Source organism: Chiloscyllium plagiosum, chromosome 6 (genome assembly GCF_004010195.1).
Source record: "Chiloscyllium plagiosum isolate BGI_BamShark_2017 chromosome 6, ASM401019v2, whole genome shotgun sequence".
Lineage (NCBI taxonomy): Eukaryota > Metazoa > Chordata > Chondrichthyes > Orectolobiformes > Hemiscylliidae > Chiloscyllium > Chiloscyllium plagiosum.
Window position 1 is genome coordinate 14,963,681 of NC_057715.1, and position 20,035 is coordinate 14,983,715.

At 39.2% G+C, this 20,035-nt stretch overlaps 1 protein-coding gene across 1 annotated transcript in view; it reads right to left on the reverse strand.

The window, feature by feature from the left end:
• si:ch73-390b10.2 (Golgi pH regulator) overlaps positions 1–20,035 on the reverse strand; it is a 45,371-nt gene that overhangs the window by 7,474 nt on the left and 17,862 nt on the right. Inside the window, exons 7-10 of the mRNA XM_043691267.1 lie at positions 19,907–19,987; positions 9,990–10,099; positions 7,753–7,841; positions 5,166–5,258 (exon numbers count right to left, since the gene is read on the reverse strand). Of these exons, the coding sequence (XP_043547202.1) occupies positions 5,166–5,258; positions 7,753–7,841; positions 9,990–10,099; positions 19,907–19,987 (373 nt within the window). The remainder of the gene's footprint in view (positions 1–5,165; positions 5,259–7,752; positions 7,842–9,989; positions 10,100–19,906; positions 19,988–20,035) is intronic.

Sequence of the window (20,035 nt, forward strand, 5' to 3'; positions counted from 1 at the left end):
CGTTTAATCCTCCATGCTTTTACTGTATTTATGGTAATTGGATTTTCACAGTGCTCAACTACCGATCTCATCTTATCCACGAACAGTAAGTTTATGAGGGGACATCTCGCCTGTGAGGCCTCTACACCGAGCCATATCGACTTAGAGTCATTGTGCACCCATTCACCTACATATGGCAACAGGGTACCTATTTGGTGTGCCTTCAGATCTGGGAGGTCCACCCCCACCATATCCTGCGGAAGTTGCAACTTGGTAAATTTAATTAAGGGGCACCTACGGCACCAAATAAATGATCCAAGCCATCCCACAAACCTCCACAGCACCTGTTTGTGTAATAACAACGGGAGCATTCTCATAGGGTATAACAGCCGAGGAAGAACTTTCATTTTGATCAAGGCTACACGACCGAGCCATGATGTGGGTAGTCCCTCCCATTGCTGCAACTCCTGCTTTATCCTCTTAAACAGCTGCACAAAGTTAGCTCCGTACAGTTGCCAGAAGTGAGGGGTAATAAAAGTTCTAAGGTAGAGAAAACCTTTCAGTGACCATCTAAAAGGAAACACCATTCCATCCTCCAGCTTCAGTACCTTCACCAATTCCCCCATGGGCATGACTTTCGATTTTGTAAAATTTATCCTGTATCCCGAAAAGCTGCCGGATAATTTAATTTTTTGTATTAGCCGGGGTATGGACATTTCGGGGTTAGTTAAAAACAGAAGGACATAGTCCTCTTAGAGAGTGATTTTGTGTTCCCCAACTCCCACCTTCGGTGCCATTAATTCAGGGTCTTTTCGGATAGCCTTTGCCAGTAATTCAAGTACCAAGGTAAACAGTAGCGGTGACAGGGGACATCCCTGTCGGCTGCCCCTCCCCACACCAGAATTGCTTGATTCGTAATAACTGCCAACTGGGGGTCTTTATATAATAGTGCCACCCACCTGGCAAAAGCCCCTCCCAGACCAAAACGATCTAGAACAGCAAAGAGATGCGACTATGCCACCCGATCAAAAGCTTTTTCTGCATCCAGGGAGACCACCAAACCCGGAATTCTTCTCTGCTGACATATTTGGACTGTGGGGTACTTTTCTTCCTAGCCAGGTATCTGGCTTATCCCCATATTCAAAAAGCCTTTGCTTTGCAAAGGAGACCCCTCTCTTCGCCACTTGTGTGAGCGCTCAGTCCAGAGCAGCTCAGACAGCCGTGAACCGTTGCAATTTGACCACAGATGGTCTGGTATAATATGCCAACCCGACTGCCTTCAGCCGGGCCTCAAGCACACGCTGCTACTCTCCTCTCTGTCTCCTTCTTGTTGCAGAGTATGAAATAATCATATCCCTTAAGAACGCTTTAGTGGTCTCCCAGAGCACTGATGAATTACTGACCGTACCCCAACTGATGTCCCAAAAAACCCTGAACTCCCTTGTGATATACTGTACAAAGTTGTCATCCTTCAACAGAAATGGATCCATGCGCCAGTATCGCGTGCCTAGTCCACTACCTTTGGTCGTAAAATCTAAATATACTGCCGCATGGTCCAAAATAGTTATGCACCCGATCCTGCAGGCTAACACCAAATCCAAACAAACTGACGGAACAAAGGACATATCAATTCTTGTGTGGCACTTGTGCGGATTGGAGTAAAAGGTAATGTCTCTACCATTTGGATGGAGGCACTTCCAGACATCTACTAGCCCCAGCTCCTCACATAAGTCCACTGTTTAGACTGTCGAGGTGTACCTGACAGCCCACTTGGCATCCTGTCCACCCTAGTGTTTAAATAGTTTAAACAGTTTAAATAAAACTATTAAATCACTTAAAATAGCCCATAAAATGTCAAATGTACAAAAGCATAATCTGATTCGAAGACAAATGAGTATAAACTTTGTAGCATCAGATGTAATTTGGGCATTAAGAACATTTAACATCTGCCCATTTACTTCCTCCCTCCTCACACTCCAAGGTCCCAGGCACACCTTCAGGCGAAGCAGTCAATTACCTGGACTTTACTCAATCTAGGCGAAAGTGAGTACTGCAGATGCTGGAGTTGTCAGGGTCAAGTGTGGTGCTGGAAAAGCACAGCAGATCAGGCAGCAGCAGAGAAGCAGGAAAAACCGCTTCTCTGTGGCTTTTCCAGCACCACACTCTTCACTCAATCTAGCCTATTTGCTGCTCACAATATGGTCTCTTCTATACTGGGGAGACGAAATGCAGATTGGGCTATACAGAACAGTTACGTTCTGTCCACAAAAATGGCCCCAAGTTTCTGGTTGCCTGCCACTTCAACACACCACAGTGTGCCTTGGCTGACATCTCTGTCTTGGGAATGCTGCTGCACTGTAGTGAAATTCAGCGCAAGCTGGAAGAACAGTATCTTGTTTTCTGCTTAGGAATCCTACAGCCTTCAGCACTCAATATTGAATTCAATATTTTAGGGCCTGAGCACCTTCTCCTATGTCCTCACCCCAACCCTCACACATCAGGCCTGGTCATCACAGGAACTGCTACCACAAGTAACCCATTGTCAGCTAATAATGGTTCCAAACATTAACCATGCATTCTTCCATGTTGACCATTACTCATTACCTTTGTCTGTCCAAGTGCTGCTCCCTCTCTCTCCACCTACTGTTTACTCCTCTCCCCTCCCCCCCACTCCATTTTCAGCATATATATCAATCTTTTCTAAGCTATAATCAGTTCTGAAGTAGGATCACTGCGCTCCAAACAATAACTCAGCTTTCTCTCCACAGATGCCACACCTGCTGGGTTTCAGCAATTTCTGTTTTTGTAACTCACTGAGTCCTTCAAAGTAACTCAGTTATATTGGGCAAGAATAAAGCATAATATCAGGTTAAAGTTGTAAGATCATAATAAGGCCATGACAAATAAGAATGGGAGGAGGCCATTCAGCCCCTCAAGCCCACTCAGCTATTCAACTGTATCATGGCTGATCCAACATTCCTCACATCCACTTTCCTCCATTTTCCCGCAAACCTTCAATTTCCTTATTAAACAAGAATCTATCCATCTCAGCTTTAAATAAACATAGCCACTCAAATCTATTCTACCATTCAACTAGAGCATGGCTTATCTACAACTTGCATCAACCTGCCTGGGTTTTGCAGTCATTAAAAACCTTAAGCAACAAACATGCACCGATCACAGTTTTGACATTTTCAATTGCCACTCAAACTGAACAGCTTTTTGCAGGACAGAAGTAGTTCCAGATGCCCATAGCCCTTTGGTTGAAGGATAACATAAATTTATGTTGTCCAGAAATCAAATACCGATTGAAACATTAAGATTCCTAAACGCTAATTCAATAACAAATTAGCTACAGCACTAGCTTTGAAAGGTTGCCTTTAAAACAGCAATGAAGCAACCACAACAGATCTTTCCACTAATGGGAACTTAATGTAAACACAAAAAACTAGGACAGGCAACAAAGATGCTTATTACCAGAACTAAACAATAAGAATGAATGCACCATCGAATCTTAAATCTAGGATAAGACAAGGACCTGTTAATACTTTCAGATATTTGCATTTTTGCCATCGATATAAGGCTGGGAAAATATGGACAGCAGTATTCAGTAACAAGACATTGAACAAGAATAAAGCATGGCTTTCACTTTTCTAAGAGTCTTGAAGGAAAGGAAATCACATCATATTTTGATTTTTTTCAAACACACAAATTTATTAGATTAGATTACATTACATTACAGTGTGGAAACAGGCCCTTCGGCCCAACAAGTCCACACCGACCCGCCGAAGCGCAACACACCCATACCTCTACATTTACCCCTATACCTAACACTACAGGCAATTTAGCATGGCCAATTCACCTGACCTGCACATCTTTGGACTGTGGGAGGAAACCGGAGCAAACCCACGCACACACAGGGAGAACGTGCAAACTCCACACAGTCAGTCGCCTGAGGCGGGAATTGAACCCAGGTCAAATTGAAATGATAATGACAGGGAGAGTTTGTGGGATATAATGGATCATGAACATGTCAAACAATGCAGTAGAATTGGATGCATTCTTGGCTTGGGGATAGATCGTATCTTATAAATGGGAAACTGCTAATCCATTAATATACAAATGGACTGCACAATATCCTTACTGCTACTGATTGCCTGAGTTCTCTAGGATTATATTTCCTATTTGGACTTATTTTTTTTCTCCTCACAGGAGAATAATGGCTGTAAGAAAGCAGTGAGATTAAAAAGATATGTCTAATTGTGAAGCACTGGCTAACACACTATGGAGGGCAGGCTTGAGAGAACAGCTACTGTTTTGCTGGCTGTCAATTTTGCACTAAGTAACAGATGGTGCTAGAGAAACTCAGCAGGTCTGGCATGATCTATGGAGAGAAAAACAAGTTGATGTCTCAAGTCTGATGCAACTCTTCTTCAGAACTGAACGAGACTGAGAAATTGAGTTTTTTATGGTGCCAACAGAGGAAGAACAGGATGAGTGGAACACTTAGTGACCAGAGCAAATGACAAAGGCAATACTAACATTGCAAAGGAGAAAAAGAGATGTAAAATGTGTGCAAATGAAGTTTGAAAAGGCTTTTTAGTTCGGGAATCCAGAACCTTACAATTAGAGCCAGGTCATTCAACGGTTACGTCAAGAAACACTGATTCACATGAGGAACACATGGAAATCTGTAAGTCTCTTAGCTAAAGCTGAGGAGCAATTGAAATTTTTAAAAGTGAGACTGATCGATTTTTATCGGATAAGAGCATTGAGATATAGATCCAAGGTAGGCTGGTAGAGCTAACACAGACCAGCAATGATCTGTCTGAATGGTGGAACAAACTTAAAGGGGCTGAATCACTTACATTTGTCTCAATGTAACACAAATGTTCCAGTGAAGAGTGGGAGCTATAAAGTCAGCCAGTGTGGTGACAACTGCTGGAGAGCATGAGTGAAAGGCAAGCTTAAAGTAACTTAGTATCAAATTCTGAAAATATGTGGACTGGAAATTCTGCGGTTTACACTCATCAGGCAGCAACATTTAAGTAGGACAAGATATGTATAAACAGAGGCAAGTGCCCTTGTGGGGTTTGTGGTCTGGCTAACAATGCTATTGCTTCCAAAACCCCACTCTTTCCCCTTACTGGAGTGGACATCAAGACATTTAGCAGAGTTACACTCACCATGAAGATTTTCCAGACACAGTATATTGAGAAAAAGTAACCCAAGAAATTGAAATATTTTCCTTGAAATGTTTTTGAGTATTCAATTCTTTCCTGTAAAAGATGAAAGTAGTATTAGGCTTTTACCACTGTTTCTGCAGCTCCAGGATGATTCTGAATTGGTGAGGAAGTGCAGATGTCAATCTCATAACACTTCAGGAATATTGGGAATTTACTCAATCCATTTATTTTCCATCCACATACATGATATTTTTGTTGAGCATGACTGCATCAGTGCAATGCCATTTTCTCAGATCAAGCAAATCAAAGGTAATAAGCAACATGGAGATATTTAAAATATTAATGTGGTTTGAATTAGTGCCGAAAGAAGTTATGTGAATCCTTTTTAGAACAGTGGTTAGGGCTTAGCAAAAGCAGATGTCAAGGCATTGCAGAGATGATTGAATACTGACTTTTGAAGGGATAAATATTGGAAAATGGAAAATGGTAGAGTGGGGAACAGCAGGAGAATGGGACTAATTGAATAGGTCTTTCAAAAGACCCAGCACAGGCATTTGGGCTGACAGGCCACCTTCCATGCTGTAAGCTTCTATCCCACATCTTCCAGCAACTTGAGAGATCTGTAAATTAATGAAAATTTGCTTAAAACTTTCTATACAGCTCCCACAACTTGCAACCATACCACTCACAAATACAACGGCTCTCATCTGAAGTGAATCTATGATTTAATATAGGAAATAATTTATCATCCAAATCATGCATTGTCCTGGAGGGATTATCCTGATTGCTTTTCAATTATGTCAACATCCTATTCCTATTATGCCTATATTTTCACCACCCAGTAAGGAAAACATGTTGAAGTTACTTAAAAATGTTGCTTCCCACCACACTGAAGCTAGAAAGAGGCTAACTTTGACAAGTCTTTTTTCTAAGCATGTACATCAAATGTCCAGGTAACAGTATGAAGTACAATAAACAAAAGAATTTGGGACAAAATGAGCAAGTTCCTAAGGCTTGTTTTCAATATGTTTCTTGTGTCAAAATATTACAGGATCAGGCTGTATTTACAACACCAGCGAATCTCCCTTGACATTGCTCGGCTGATTTTCTTTTAGAAGGACTACATAATGATCTATTATGCAATGGAGAGTATATAACCACAACAGCATCACTTTAATGCTGTTGAAATCAATTAGTCAACAAAGATTCATTTATTAGGAATTCAATTAGTGGTTTGACGAATAAACTTTCCAAGTTGGAATGTAACTGTCAAATTAAGCCTGCAGACTTAACACACAACAATCTAAACTGTTATTCTTTGTGCAGTACTGAACGTATGTTGCACTGTCAGAGGTACAGTCTTTCAATGAGATATTAAATTAAGTGCCCCATTTGCCTTTTCTGTTGAGTGTGAAAGGAGGGTCGGTTGAGCTCAGTTGGCTGGAGGGTTGGTTTGCAAACCAGTGTGATGCCAACAACGTAGATTCAATCCTCACACTGGCTGAGGTTAACATAAGGACTCTCCTTCTCAACCTCTCTCCTCGTCTGAGGTATGGTGATCCTCAGGTTAAAACACCACCAGTCATCTCTCGCTTATGGTCTGGTAAGACTATGGTGACTTGAATGTGAAATATACCACTATTTTGAAGGAGGGCCGAGGGCTTCTCTTCAGTGTTCTGGCTAAAATTGATCGGTCAATTAACATGGTTGAGAAATAGATCATCTGATTGTTATCATAGGCTGTTTGTAGGAACTTGCTGGATGCTATTTTGCAAGCTACATTTCAAAAGACTGAAAGTACTTCACTGGCTGTACACCTCTTCTGCTTGCCCTCAGGTTCAGAAAAGGCACTACAGAATTGCAAATTCATCATTTCATGCATTCTGCAGTTCTTCAGTCCTTGCACAATGTACTACTCCCCTTAATATATTGGTCAATCACTGAAGTGGACAAAGCCAGAGCTTTCAACTGAAGAAAGGCTGCAGGATGAGAAATGATTCAGTATAATATATTTTAAATTTATAACTAAATGGTTAAACCTAGGCAGAGGGAGAGTTGTTTGGACAATAGCAGCTACATTTAGTAGATCTAAAACTGAAGCTGCAGCACCATCATTGGCAAGAAGGCATTATTACAGCAATCAGGTTTATGTGGAGAATTCGCATTAGAAAAGCTCATACAGGAACAGATAGCGAAGAAAAGATGACAGAAAACTGTGACTGGAACTAGTCCAAAAGGGAGGCAGATGTAGATTTTATTATAGCGTGCAAAGGGTAAATTGGGTATGTATTTGAAAGGAGAATAAAATGCAGGGCTATGGATAAAAAGCAGAAGGAAATGGGACTAATTGGATAGCTCTTTCATAGAGCTGGTACAGGCACAATTAACTGAATCGTTTCCTTTAGTCTCGTAACATTATACAAAGAGAAGTCATTTTGATTAAGTGCAAGTGTGGAGGAATTTTAATATAGCACAGAAAAGTGACTTTTAATCATTTTTAGCAGAACAAATTCTAGTAAACGTTAAGTGGGCAATTACATATCTGTTTTGTTTCTAATGATGGACTAAGGGTCCATTTAATCAATACCTTAGTGGCATGAAGATCAACTGTTTCAAGAAACAACTGTCGGCTCAGTTCTTCCAGCGCATCTACTTCTTGCTGAATAAGTGAGAGATCTGAAGAGAAACATTAAAGAAAACTCACAATAAACAGAAACAATTTCAGTATGGCCCTCATAAGATGGGATTTTAACTACAGTAAAGATAGAGAGTGGTATGCAGGTATAACGGAAGGAAATGCCTGTGATTCTGAAGCATTGACAAGAAATGATGCGTGCACTCTTCTAACATACTTGGAGTTACAGTGCTTAATTATGGCTTTCATCTGGTGCAAGATTATAACAGCATTCAAGGAAGTGCAATGATGTACCGGAATTGAGACGTTATACCTATCAGAGAAGGTAAGCTGATAAAGATCTTTAAGATTATGACAGAGTTTGATAGTTTCTCTATGCTGACACTGTCTCTACTTGTGGTGGGTGCCATAAATAAGGAGATACCCACACACAAATGTTACAGGGAATTCAGAAAAATGCCTTTATTCAGAGTGGTGAGAACGTGGAACTTTCTGCCCCATGGAATGGTTGTGACGCTTCACAGATACATTTCTGGAAAATAGATAAACATGACGGAGGAAAGGAATAGAATTGTAAATATATACATATTCTTTAACAGATATGAGCATTGCTGGCTAAGCAAGAATTTGCCATCCATTTCTAGTCATCATCGAGAAAGTGGAGATGGTCATTATGATTAAATGAAAGTGTGGAAGAATTTTAATATACCTTAGAAAAGTGACTTTTAACCATTTTCTGCAGAAGTTTCAGTAAAAACTGAGTAAGCGCCTTCTTAAACCAATGCAGTCAATGTGGTATAGGTATACCCACTGTGCTGTCAGGGACGGAGTCCCAGAATTTTGATCAAGTGACAGTGAAGGGTTAGTGATATTATTCCAAGTAAGAAAATTGTATGGTTTGGAGGGTGGTTCTGTTCCTGTGCAACTGCTGTCCTTCTAGGTATTGGAGTGATGGGTTTGGAAGGTGCTGTCTCTATCAAGAGAGACCTTGGTGAACTGCTGCGATGAATAACATAGATGGCATACTCACTGTTGCCATTATGCATTTGTGGTGGAGGAAGTGAATGTTCAAGAAGCTGGGATTTCAAATCAGGTGGGCCTCTTTGTATTAGATGCTGCCAAGCTTCTTGAGTGTTGTTAGCACTGCACCCATCCAGGTAAGTGGAGAGTATTCCATCACGCTCCTGACTAGTGTCTTGTATAAGGTGGACGAGCACTTAGGATTCAGTGATTCAATTAAGTGCTATGAAATTCCCAACATGTAACTTGCTCTTGTAGCAATAGTATGTGTGTAGAATTACAGAATCCCTACAGAGTGGGAAGAGGTCATTCGGCCCATCAAGTCTGCATTGACTGTCCAAAGAGGATTCTGGATCAGTGGTGCTGGAAGAGCACAGCAATTCAGGCAGCATCCGACGAGCAGCAAAATCGACGTTTCGGGCAAAAGCCCTTCATCAGGGAGAGGATCCCAGTGCCCCACCCTATCCCGTAACCCTGCATTTTTCCCATAGCTAATCCACCTAGCCTGCACTTCCCTGGACACTATTGGACAATTAAGCATGGGCAATCCACCTAATCTGTACATCTTTGGACTGTAGGAGGAAATCGGAGCACCAAATGGAAACCACACTGACACAGGGAAAACGTGCAAATTCCACACAGTCATCCATGGATCGAATTGAATCCTTGGTGATGTGAGGTAGCAGTACTAACCACTGAGCTATCCAATTCAGTATGCCCAGTCCATTAAATTTTTGGTCCATGGTAACCTGCATGACGTTGACAGTTGAGGATTCAGCAATAGTAATGCCACTGAATACCAAATGATGACTAGATTCTCTCTTGTTGGGAGATGGTTATTGTCGGGCACTTGTGTGTCATAAATGTTTCTGCCATTTATCAACCCAAGCCTATATACTGTCCAGGTATTACCTCAAATGGGCCCAAATAGCTTCAAAATCCGAGGAATCGCAAATGGTACTAAATATTGTGCAATTATCAATGAGTTGGGAGAAGGTTCATGTAGAGTTAAACACTAGCATAAACAGCTGGGCCAAACAGTCTGTTTCTCCGCTGTAAATCTTTATGCTTTATGACAGAACAGCTTGAAATCTGTGCAAAATCACAAGGCATATCAACATTTCTAGTTCCAGAAGGCAGAATTACATTTAGTCACTGTAAAAGGATATTTTCACTGTTCGAAGATGATGATGTCACACTTTTAATCATTCCCCAAAATCCTGCAGGATTATTCATCACCTCTCCACGTTGGTGCATCATTCTCCTGGTCATAGCGATTCTATCAGGTAACCCAACAAGGATTAAATCAGATTAGATCTCTTAGAGGTGACAAGCACATTACCAAGCAAAGCACAAATGCACCAATCAGAAAAGTCGTCCAGATCTCAATAGACAGCAAGGGAAGCTACTGTTGACAAAAGCCCAGGCCATTATAAAATCTCATCAGAATTCTGAGTCAGGATATTCAATGACACTAAAATAAAAGTATTATGCCACAGGTCCTGGAAATCTAGAATAAAAACATGCTGGAGACACTCAGAAGGTGTGGTAACATCTATGGAGACAGAAACAGAGATTAACATTTTGAGTTGAAAATGACTTTTCTTTCTTGCTTCAGATTAACGACCAAGGGCACAATATAGTGAGGAAAAGGCATTGAATGGGAAGAGTAGATATCTTCAGCGTTATACTATTATAAATATAGAAAACTTTTATTCTAACTACCGATGTTTCTCATTGACCGGTACAGTTACAATACCGCTGCAACTGATGATTCCATTGCAATTCCGTCTTTACCAACCGACCAATGCTGCTCAACAATGCACAACGCAATGATATCCTAGTTATTATACAACTCTGTTAGATATCTTGAAAAGTTAAAGGTTAATAGTCGAACTTCCTTGTCGTGTGAAATGATAGACTTTCCATGATAAATGGCATGCTTTACCTTCTGCTGTTAGTGCTCAAGAAATCTTTACTATTATTTCATTTACTTGTGCAATATCATCACACTTGGGTGTTTGAAGTATAACATTGTGATTAGTGTAATAACGACAAGTACAGGAATCTATTAACTGTAATACAGGAAGATAATGGTTAATGCAGCCTATTCTTCTAAGGATTCAGAACAGTTAAGTCAGGAAGTAATGTTTCATGGGTGTTGCTTTGGAATAAACACGTACAACTGCTCATGCAAGTAGATTGCAGAAAATTCAAGAATAGAAACGTTATGAGATTTTATCTATGACTGTTACAATCAGGCAAGCAAGGGTGAATCAGCTCCTCTCTTTTTAACCCTTTCAGCTGGCTGAATCAAAAATATTTAAATGCTTTAATACTGAAGCTAAATCACATTTAAACACAGTTCACCAGTACAAAAATTGAACATCGAGTTGAAAGTCTTTCTTTTGTAAAAGAGGAATATTATCACTTACTAACTCTGAGAAAAACTAACACAGCATAAACACACAAAATTCAAGATGTAAAGTTTAAAATGGGGAGAGTGTCTAACACAAATAGGAAGATCAAGAATATGCAGTTTAAAAAGTCTTTACTGCTGCCATATTGGGAGGTTTAACCTGAGATGCCTATTGTTAATTGATATCCTCTATAGCAGCAACGTTTTTGGATGTTTCTATGCTTTGATTATTAGTAGGTTGAGAGAAAGAGGCAAAAAGAGAGAGAAAGAACTAAGCTTCCAATTCTGCTATTACAAATCCATCACTTTTGTATTTCTGTGTTTTTTTTACTTCTTTGGATGTAGTTGCCACTGAATGTGCCAGCATTTATTTCGCCCAGAGGGTAGTTAGAGTCAACCACATTGCTATGGGTCTGGAATCACATGTAGGCCAGATCAGTAAGGACAGCAATTTCCTTTCCTAAAGGACATTAGTGAACCAGATGTATTTTTTCTAGTAATCGGCAACAATTTCATGGTCATCATTAGACTCTTAATTCCAGATTTCTTCGATTGAATTCAAATTCCACCATCTGCCACAATGGGATTCCCAATGCAGATTCCCAGAACGTTATCTGGATACTGGGTTTAACAGCCTAGCAATAATACCACAAGGCCATTGCCTTCCATCATCTCATTTCATTGTTTATTTCATATAATTGTAAAATCCTTACAGTGTGGTAACAGGCCATTTGGCCCAACAAATCCACATCGACCATTCGAAGTGTATTTCACCCAGACCCATTTCCCTACCCTGTTATTTAGACATTTCCCCTGTCGAATGCATCTAGCTTGCACATCCCTGAACACTACGGGCAATTTAGCAGGGCAATTCACCTCACCTGTACATCTTGGGACTGTGGAGGTAACCGAAGCACCCAGAGGAAACCGATGCAGACACGAGGAGAATGTGCAAACTCAGCACAGTCACCCACCCGAGGTGGTGATCAAACGTGGGTGCCTGCCACTGAGGCAGCAGTGCTAACTACACAGTCAACATGCTGCCTGGCATGGAAATCAGAAACAAAAACAGAAATTGCTGGAAAACCTCAGCAGGTCTGGCAGCATCTCTGCAGAGAAAGCAAAGCTAATCATTTAAATTCAGAACTGATAGTAGCTTGGAAAATGTTGGTATAAGTGCTGAAAATTGGGGGGGGGTTGGGTGCATAAATGATAGATGGAGATGGACCTCAGACAGACAGAACAATTGTTCAGCAGACAAAGGAATGGATAAAGACCAGCCTGAGAGAATTAACAGTTGATAATGGGGATCATTGGCAGCTGACAAGGGGTTGGTTGTGGTTGCAGCCCATGTGATGACAAGGCCAGGTGTTTGGGGGATGGGATAAGTACATGGGACAAGATGCTTAGGTCCTAAAATTATTGACATCAATATTGAGTCCTGAAGATTGCAGGGTCCCCAAGTGGAAAATGAGGTGTTGCTACAGCACTACAGCAAATCAGAAACAGAGATGTTGATAAGGGAACACAGCGGTGCTCAAGGTCAGTTTTGAGGACAGAATGTAGGTATTCTGCAAAGTGGTTGCCCCGTCTGTGTTTCATCTCCCCAAAGTAGAGAGTGCATTGTGAGCAGCAAATATAGTAGACCTAATTGAATGATGTACAGGTAAATCACTGCTTCACCTGGAAACTGAATCTAAGGTCTTGGATAGTGAGGAAGAAAGAAGTTAATGGGCAGGGTGTTTCATCTTCTGCAATTACATGGGAAGCTGCCATGGGGATGTGGGAAGGAGTTGGAAGTGAAAGTGTAACGGGCCAAGGTATCCCAGAAGGAATGGTCCCTGTGGAAGGCTGACAGGGAAGGGAATGGCGGATTACATTACACAGCATATTCTCTTTAATGTTTTATAACAAAGCAAGGAGTCTCACACCATCCAGCCTGTGCTCACAAAACCCATAACACAGTGCTAAACATTAGATCTGATTCCGCATTTTGTCAAGGTTTGCTACATAATTCATGAATTGAGTGCATGGATAATTACACTAACCAGCAATTTAAGATTGTCAGTTTAAGATTCACTGTGGTGCGCTGGTGTGCCTGTAAACTATATCTATTAATACACAGAGCCTGGTCTCTGCACACAGAAAGAATACATACACATACTGCACCCCCTGTTTCAATATAACAATTTAAGTGACGGCCAATCTCTGGTTCATTGCTAACACCCTGATTAATCAGAGTCAATCCACCTTGTTTAAAATTTAAACAATTCTTGGCAGTTATCTGTCACTCATTATTATCCTGGCTTTATAAGTGGAGGCACACTGTACACAAGCAACGATATTTTTTGAAGATTCATAAAACATAGTTCAGTCTCTGGTTATGTCCAACTCTGGGACCCAAACTTCACCTCAGGGAGGATAGCAAGTCCTTGGAGAGGATTTGGTAGAATATGAGGAAAGATGGTCTTCGGTAATGTGGAGAGTATCGAGAAACTGGGATTGTCGTCCTTAGAACAGAAAAGGGCAAAGGGAAATTTGATAGACGTGTTCAAAAATTTGAAGGTTTTGATAGAATGAATTCCAGTAACTAGTTAACCAGGAATTAATTAATGTTCAGCTTTGGTGAGCTGAAAAATAACAAGACAACCTGCTTTTATTCCTCCGTTACTATCTATAAAAGAGAACAGTATAAAACTATCTCCTATAAAATTCTGTATTCTTGCAAACATTTAAGGATCCTTCTTCCATATCTATTAAACACTATGTAAGCTTATTGAAGATTAGATTTTTCCACAACGTTTTCTTTTACAAATTAAAGAAATATTAGGAGAGACTGGAGAAGATGGCATTTGCAGAGGATCAGTAGCCCAGAGGCATGCATTTAAGAAGTCACCTTAAAAGAATCAAAGGTGAGATAAGAAGTATTTCAATACAATGTGTTGCCTGAAAGGGCAGCAGAAACAGTTTCAGTAATAATGTTCACAAGGGAATCAGAGAAATACCTGAAAAGGAAAAAAATGCTTGTAATTGGTAAAGAGCAGGGCAGTGGGATTAACTAGATAAATCTTCCAGAGTGCCAACACATACTTTAAAATCAAAGGACTCATATTATGTTGCAACATTCAATGAAGCATGACAGAAGGGACTAAAATTGAAAAAATGCATCATGTCTATTTAAAACCTTTAATGCCAATATATCACAGATTCTAATCCCATGAGTCTGCCCAGATATGCTGAATGCTTCCAGCATTTTCACTGGAAGAGCTAATACCACCACACTCAATTCAGATGCCAAACCTGTGTCACAATGGTATCATAAAGTTCATACTGAGATACACTTGAGATTGAGAGTTAGGGTATAAGGAATGTTGCACCAAGGCAGAAAACAGGTTACAGATTAGCTGTGATCTAAATGACTAATGTAAAACAGGCTTGAAACTGTACATTGGCTAGTTTTTGTTTTTAAAAGCAACCCACATGCTGAATTGCACTGTACAGATCACTCAGTGTGCACACATGTAAAAACGTATATTTGTTTCTATATCTTTGTGCGGTTGAGAGAGAGTGAGTGAGTATGTAGGGAGAGAGATATGGGCAATTCTTGTGGCATATTATGGAAATATTTTAAAGGGATCCACAAACTTTGGGATCTCCCTTGTCCGTTACATTATCTGACTGGCCAACAATGCTTCGTGTCAGGCTTTGAGTTTAAAACTCAACAGAATAGTCCTCTTAATTCAAATTATTCAGCCATCTTTTCAAACCATAAATTATATATGATACTCAAATGATTCAGTCATCTTTCAAAACCATAAATTATATGTGATATTTAAAATAAATTGCATTTGTAGAACTTTTCACGATTTCAGGACATTCCAAATCATTCAACTATGGTGTCAGAACTTTCTGCTTTCAGATAAATTGGATTATGATCAAAAGCCAGGATTCCAAACAGCTGCAAATCAGCAACCCCTTCTTTAATATTAGTCAACATGCTCTTTTCTCTATTTTCTTTTTATCTGTGAAGTATTGGAACATTGACCTTTCTAATAACAACATCACTTATTCAAATACATTATTCTCCTCCCTTTTGAAGCTGGAGAACTCCAGTAACTAGCTAGCCAGGAACTAGTTAATGTTCAGCTTTGGTGAACTGGAAAAAAACAAACAACCTGCTTTCACTTTTCCATTACTACCCGTAAAACAGAACAGCATAAAGCTATCTCCTACAAAATTCTGTATCTTTGCAAAAATATAAATATTCCTGTTCCAAATCTATTAAATATTATGCAAACTTATTGAAGATAATATTTTCCACAATCATTTCTTTTTCGGATTAAAGATTGAAGAAGATGGCATTGCTTTTCTTGTAATGATGGTTAAGGGAGTTTTGACGGAATTGTTCAAAATCCTGAAGAGCTATCAGGAAATAAATAAAGAAAAACTGCTTCCACTGCCAGCAGTATTGGTAACTAAAGGATACAGATTTAAACTAACTTGCAAAGGAATTAGAGGGGAGCTCATTTTTTTAAATGCATCAAGTTAGGATAATACGGAGTGTGTTTACGAAAGCTTTTAAAAGGGAACGGAATAAATATCAAGAAAGAAAAAATGTATACTGTGGAGAAAGGGCATGGAAATTAGACTTATTGGATTGCCCTTTCAAATAAGCTAGTACAGGCATGATGGACTGAATGGTCTTCTGTGATGCATCATTTTATGATCAATATTTTATTGATTTATTCTACCTAGTCAATTTGATTTAGGTTACTCATGTGGTGAGAGGCATTATTTAAACAATTTATCTTTTTTGATATGAATATAAGTTTGTTCTCTTTTAATTAGTATGCAGTACCAAACTTTAAAATATATTTTAAAACTGAACATTTCCTCATGTTGCGAAAAGCAAAATGTGAAATGTGTTGCAAATCACACCCTGGAAAAGATGTAATACTTCAGACAGTTCTCCCTTGAGTTATGAAACTGAAAATTTCAGCTGGTGACAACTATCACAAACTAAAACATCGCCACTGATTTTATTCCCATTGTTCGTTGTTCCTGTTCTCTATTTAAATTTCATCAGATTTTTTTCACTTTTTTTTATTTCAGGAATTGTTCAATTTTAATCTGATTGGAATAATGATTATGTTACAGTAATAAGTTCTTCATGCAACTAATCTATGTGAATCAGTAATGTAGGTCAACAGACTTACGTTGCAAGGTAAGCACCATAACCGCACTGATCCGAGAATGTGTACTTCCTGAGAACTTTAAATTGCACAGTAAAATAAAGAAAAATTTTCAGAGTCTCGTTGCAATGCAAATAAACCACATCCCGTCAAAATTTGTGTATTATCATATAACAATACTACAGACATTATTAAGAATATCAGAACAGAAATGAACGATCTAATGTATGTTAAAGGAAATTGCTACAACCAGTTTGAGACTCAGGTGCACAAGAAGTCCCAAGGAGAGAACAAACATTTATGAAACTTTCGAAAAAGGGCAAAAGGGCAAAATTGGCTAACTGTCCTGGCTAATATTTGTCCTTCATTCAACGGATTACCTGATTATCATCACATTGCTGTGTGCAAATTGGCTGCCATGCTTCCTGCAGGACAACAGTAACTACAGCTATTTGGCTTCTTACTGACCTTGGAATGGCCTAAGGTTGCAAAAGACAGTGTAAATGCAAGTTCTATTAATTAATTTTCTAAGCATGTCCAATACCACAGACTAGTATAAGCATCAGGCTGGGATTGAGTTTTGTTTTCTGGAACTGTTACATATCAAGTCAGTAAAACTGGTTGTTGTTTACACTGTAAAAACTTGGTCCATCGGGGATGAGATTGGCTGAGAATAAAAGAAACACATCATTGGAAAACTTGAAGTTCAGCTTGTGCACTCTCAAACTTAGAATGTTAAATGATGATCTAATTGAGGTATTTAAAATGATAAAAGAATGCATCAGGAGACAGAAATATTATTTCAACAGGTGTAAGAATTCATGAAAACCTTAAAATTCAGAATCTTAAAATCAGCAATCATATTTTTAACACAATGGTCTTGGAAATCTGAAACTCTCCTCCCCCAGGGTCCTTGGGATCAAATTAAATCAAGATAGAGATCTAGATTTTAATTATTAAAAGTATTAAGGGATGTTAAAGGTGTGTGAATGGGGTTAGTAATCATCTTTGTTCTAATTTAATCAGTGAAGCAACTCTTGTGAGCCAAATGGCAGACCCCTATGCCTATAAACCACAGCTTCCCAAAATGTGGGGGTTTTTGAGTCGGGTGCCAAAATTCTGGCATCTCAAGCTCCTACGCAGCAAAGACTGCCAAGGAATCCTGACTAATTGCTAAGGAATGTGTTGCGCCTTTAAATCATCAGAGTATTTTTCTCAAATAGGTGTGGAATAACTGGTTGAACCTTGAGATCTCAATGCTGCAAGGAAAAGCCTTGTGGAGAAGAACATGCTATTTTAACTTCAAACTCTGTAAGTGAAGCAGCTTGCCTCTGCCATCCTGTTCCCACAGGTCTGGTTCTTGTCAATGACCATGACCCTAAAATGTGGTGACAATGGGAAAACTTCTGGGAAACACTGCTATAAACTGAATCTTGATTCGATGTTTCTAACAGCTTGGTAGCGCCACCAACTGGAGATTAATAGTATGACAGTCATTTGTACAGTCACCATAATACAAATTCAGCTGCACTCAACCAATATCTGCAAAGTGAGTCGGAGTCAAATGCAATGCTGGTGCTTTAAAAGATCAATTACTCAAGGCACTTTGATCAATACAGATACACAGCAAAATACCATTATATGCTTGCATATTTCTGCCAGGTATGTTTATATCCAATCATAACAAGGGAATTATTGTATAATATCACAGTAGTAAAATATAAATTGAATTGCAAACTTATTTAAATAGAATGGATTTGCTCATGGGAAATTTCAGCATACCAATTTCTTAAGGGATATTTGTCTGACAGAAATCACTGACAAGCCATACCCATAGCTGTAGCATCACAACTTAAACCACAAAATTAGGTTTACTTGAAAATACCTGAAACACAACCTGGATGAATATGTTTCACATAACTACATTTGCTGAACAAATCTCTCCCACTGTTCAGTAACCAAGCATTCATAATAATCAGAAAATCATACACTCAGATTTTCGACTTACTATCTTACCAACAATGTATAAAAAGATTAAAGTTTTCATGCAGAAGCTGTGCAAACACAGGCGCTGAAATTGTAGGCCCAATTATGCACGATCCAGTTCCGTATTAGAAAACGAATGAGCAGTATTAGCAATAGAATTAGCAAGAATTCCAAATGGCAAGCTGTGGCAAGTGATCAGTAACTTAGCATCACTACTTTAAGGAGATACTGTGGGTGAGCTGGGGGATAAAATGTTTTATTTGCTATACACAATTATTAAACATTATTCCTTATTAATTTTTGCTCATTCATTAATTCTTTCTAAGCAGTTTAAATTTTGCTACACAATGTTAAAATTAACAGATAATTGACAGCTTCAAAACAAAAGTGGACTATGTAGAAACATATTAGAAATTCCTTATATTTAACAAGAACTGGAATAACTATGTGACCACTCTGCATACCAGCATTTCCAGCATCATGATTTTCTTAGCGCCTTTAACCCAGTATCAGGAATTCTGGAAGATTCATGGAATTCATATAAATTAATTTTTAAATTAATTCATATGATGTAAGTACTGCCGACAAGGCTAGCGTTTATTGCCTATTCCTAATTACCCTTAAGCAGATGATTTTAAGTCCATTTTAAACTGCTGTGGTCAGAACATGTGGTGTACATACATAAAAGAAGGGAGTTCCAGAATTTTGTCGAGAGTATGGTGCTGGAAAAGCACAGTAGGTCAGGCAGCATCCAAGTAGCAGGAAAATCAATGTTTCGGGCAAAAGCCCTTCATCATTGTCATTCCTGATGAAGGGCTTTTGCCCAAAACATCAATTTTCCTGCTTCTCGGATGCTGCCTGACCTGCTGTGCTTTTCCAGCACCACGCTCTCGACTCTAATCTCCAGCATCTGCAGTCCTCACTTTCGCCTAGTTCCAGAATTTTGACCATGGAGAACTACAGTATAGTTTCAAGATACAACTGTGTGGAAACTGGATGGGAACTTGACGTGATTAATAAGGAAATAGGATGGATTGTTAGTCCAACTTCCAATTTTACTAGCGACTTAAGAGCTATTTATAATACTGATTCGATATTGCCTACTCCTTTTGATTTGAAGCTAATAGTTACTTGTAAATTTGGGTTCAACTTTATGGAGGTTGGACGCCAGGAGGTTAAATCATCAGGAAAGTAAACAATACCTGAACCCTGACTCTGAAATTCCCTCTCCAAAGCTCTCTGCTTTGCTCCCTCTCTCCCAATCTTTAAGAGACTTCTGAAAACATTTGCACATCTAATCAAATACCTTCTGCTTCAGATAACACTCCTGAGAAGCATGTTGCGAATTGTTATGCATTGTTAAAAGTGCTATAAAAACGCAAGTTGCTCTCCTGTTCAAATGCATGCATTTTTTAAAAATAATGCATCCTTCCTTTGAGGGTCTGCTGTACAGATAAGCTGCTGCCACCTCCTTATTGACAGTTCCTACCTCTTCTTCTTGCTGACAATCATGTCCATCGTTTGCAGCAATCGTCTCTCCAGTGCAAGAATATCACTATCGGTCACATTTCTTGGGATAGAATAAAAGTGAAAAGCACATTACAAAATCAAGTAAATG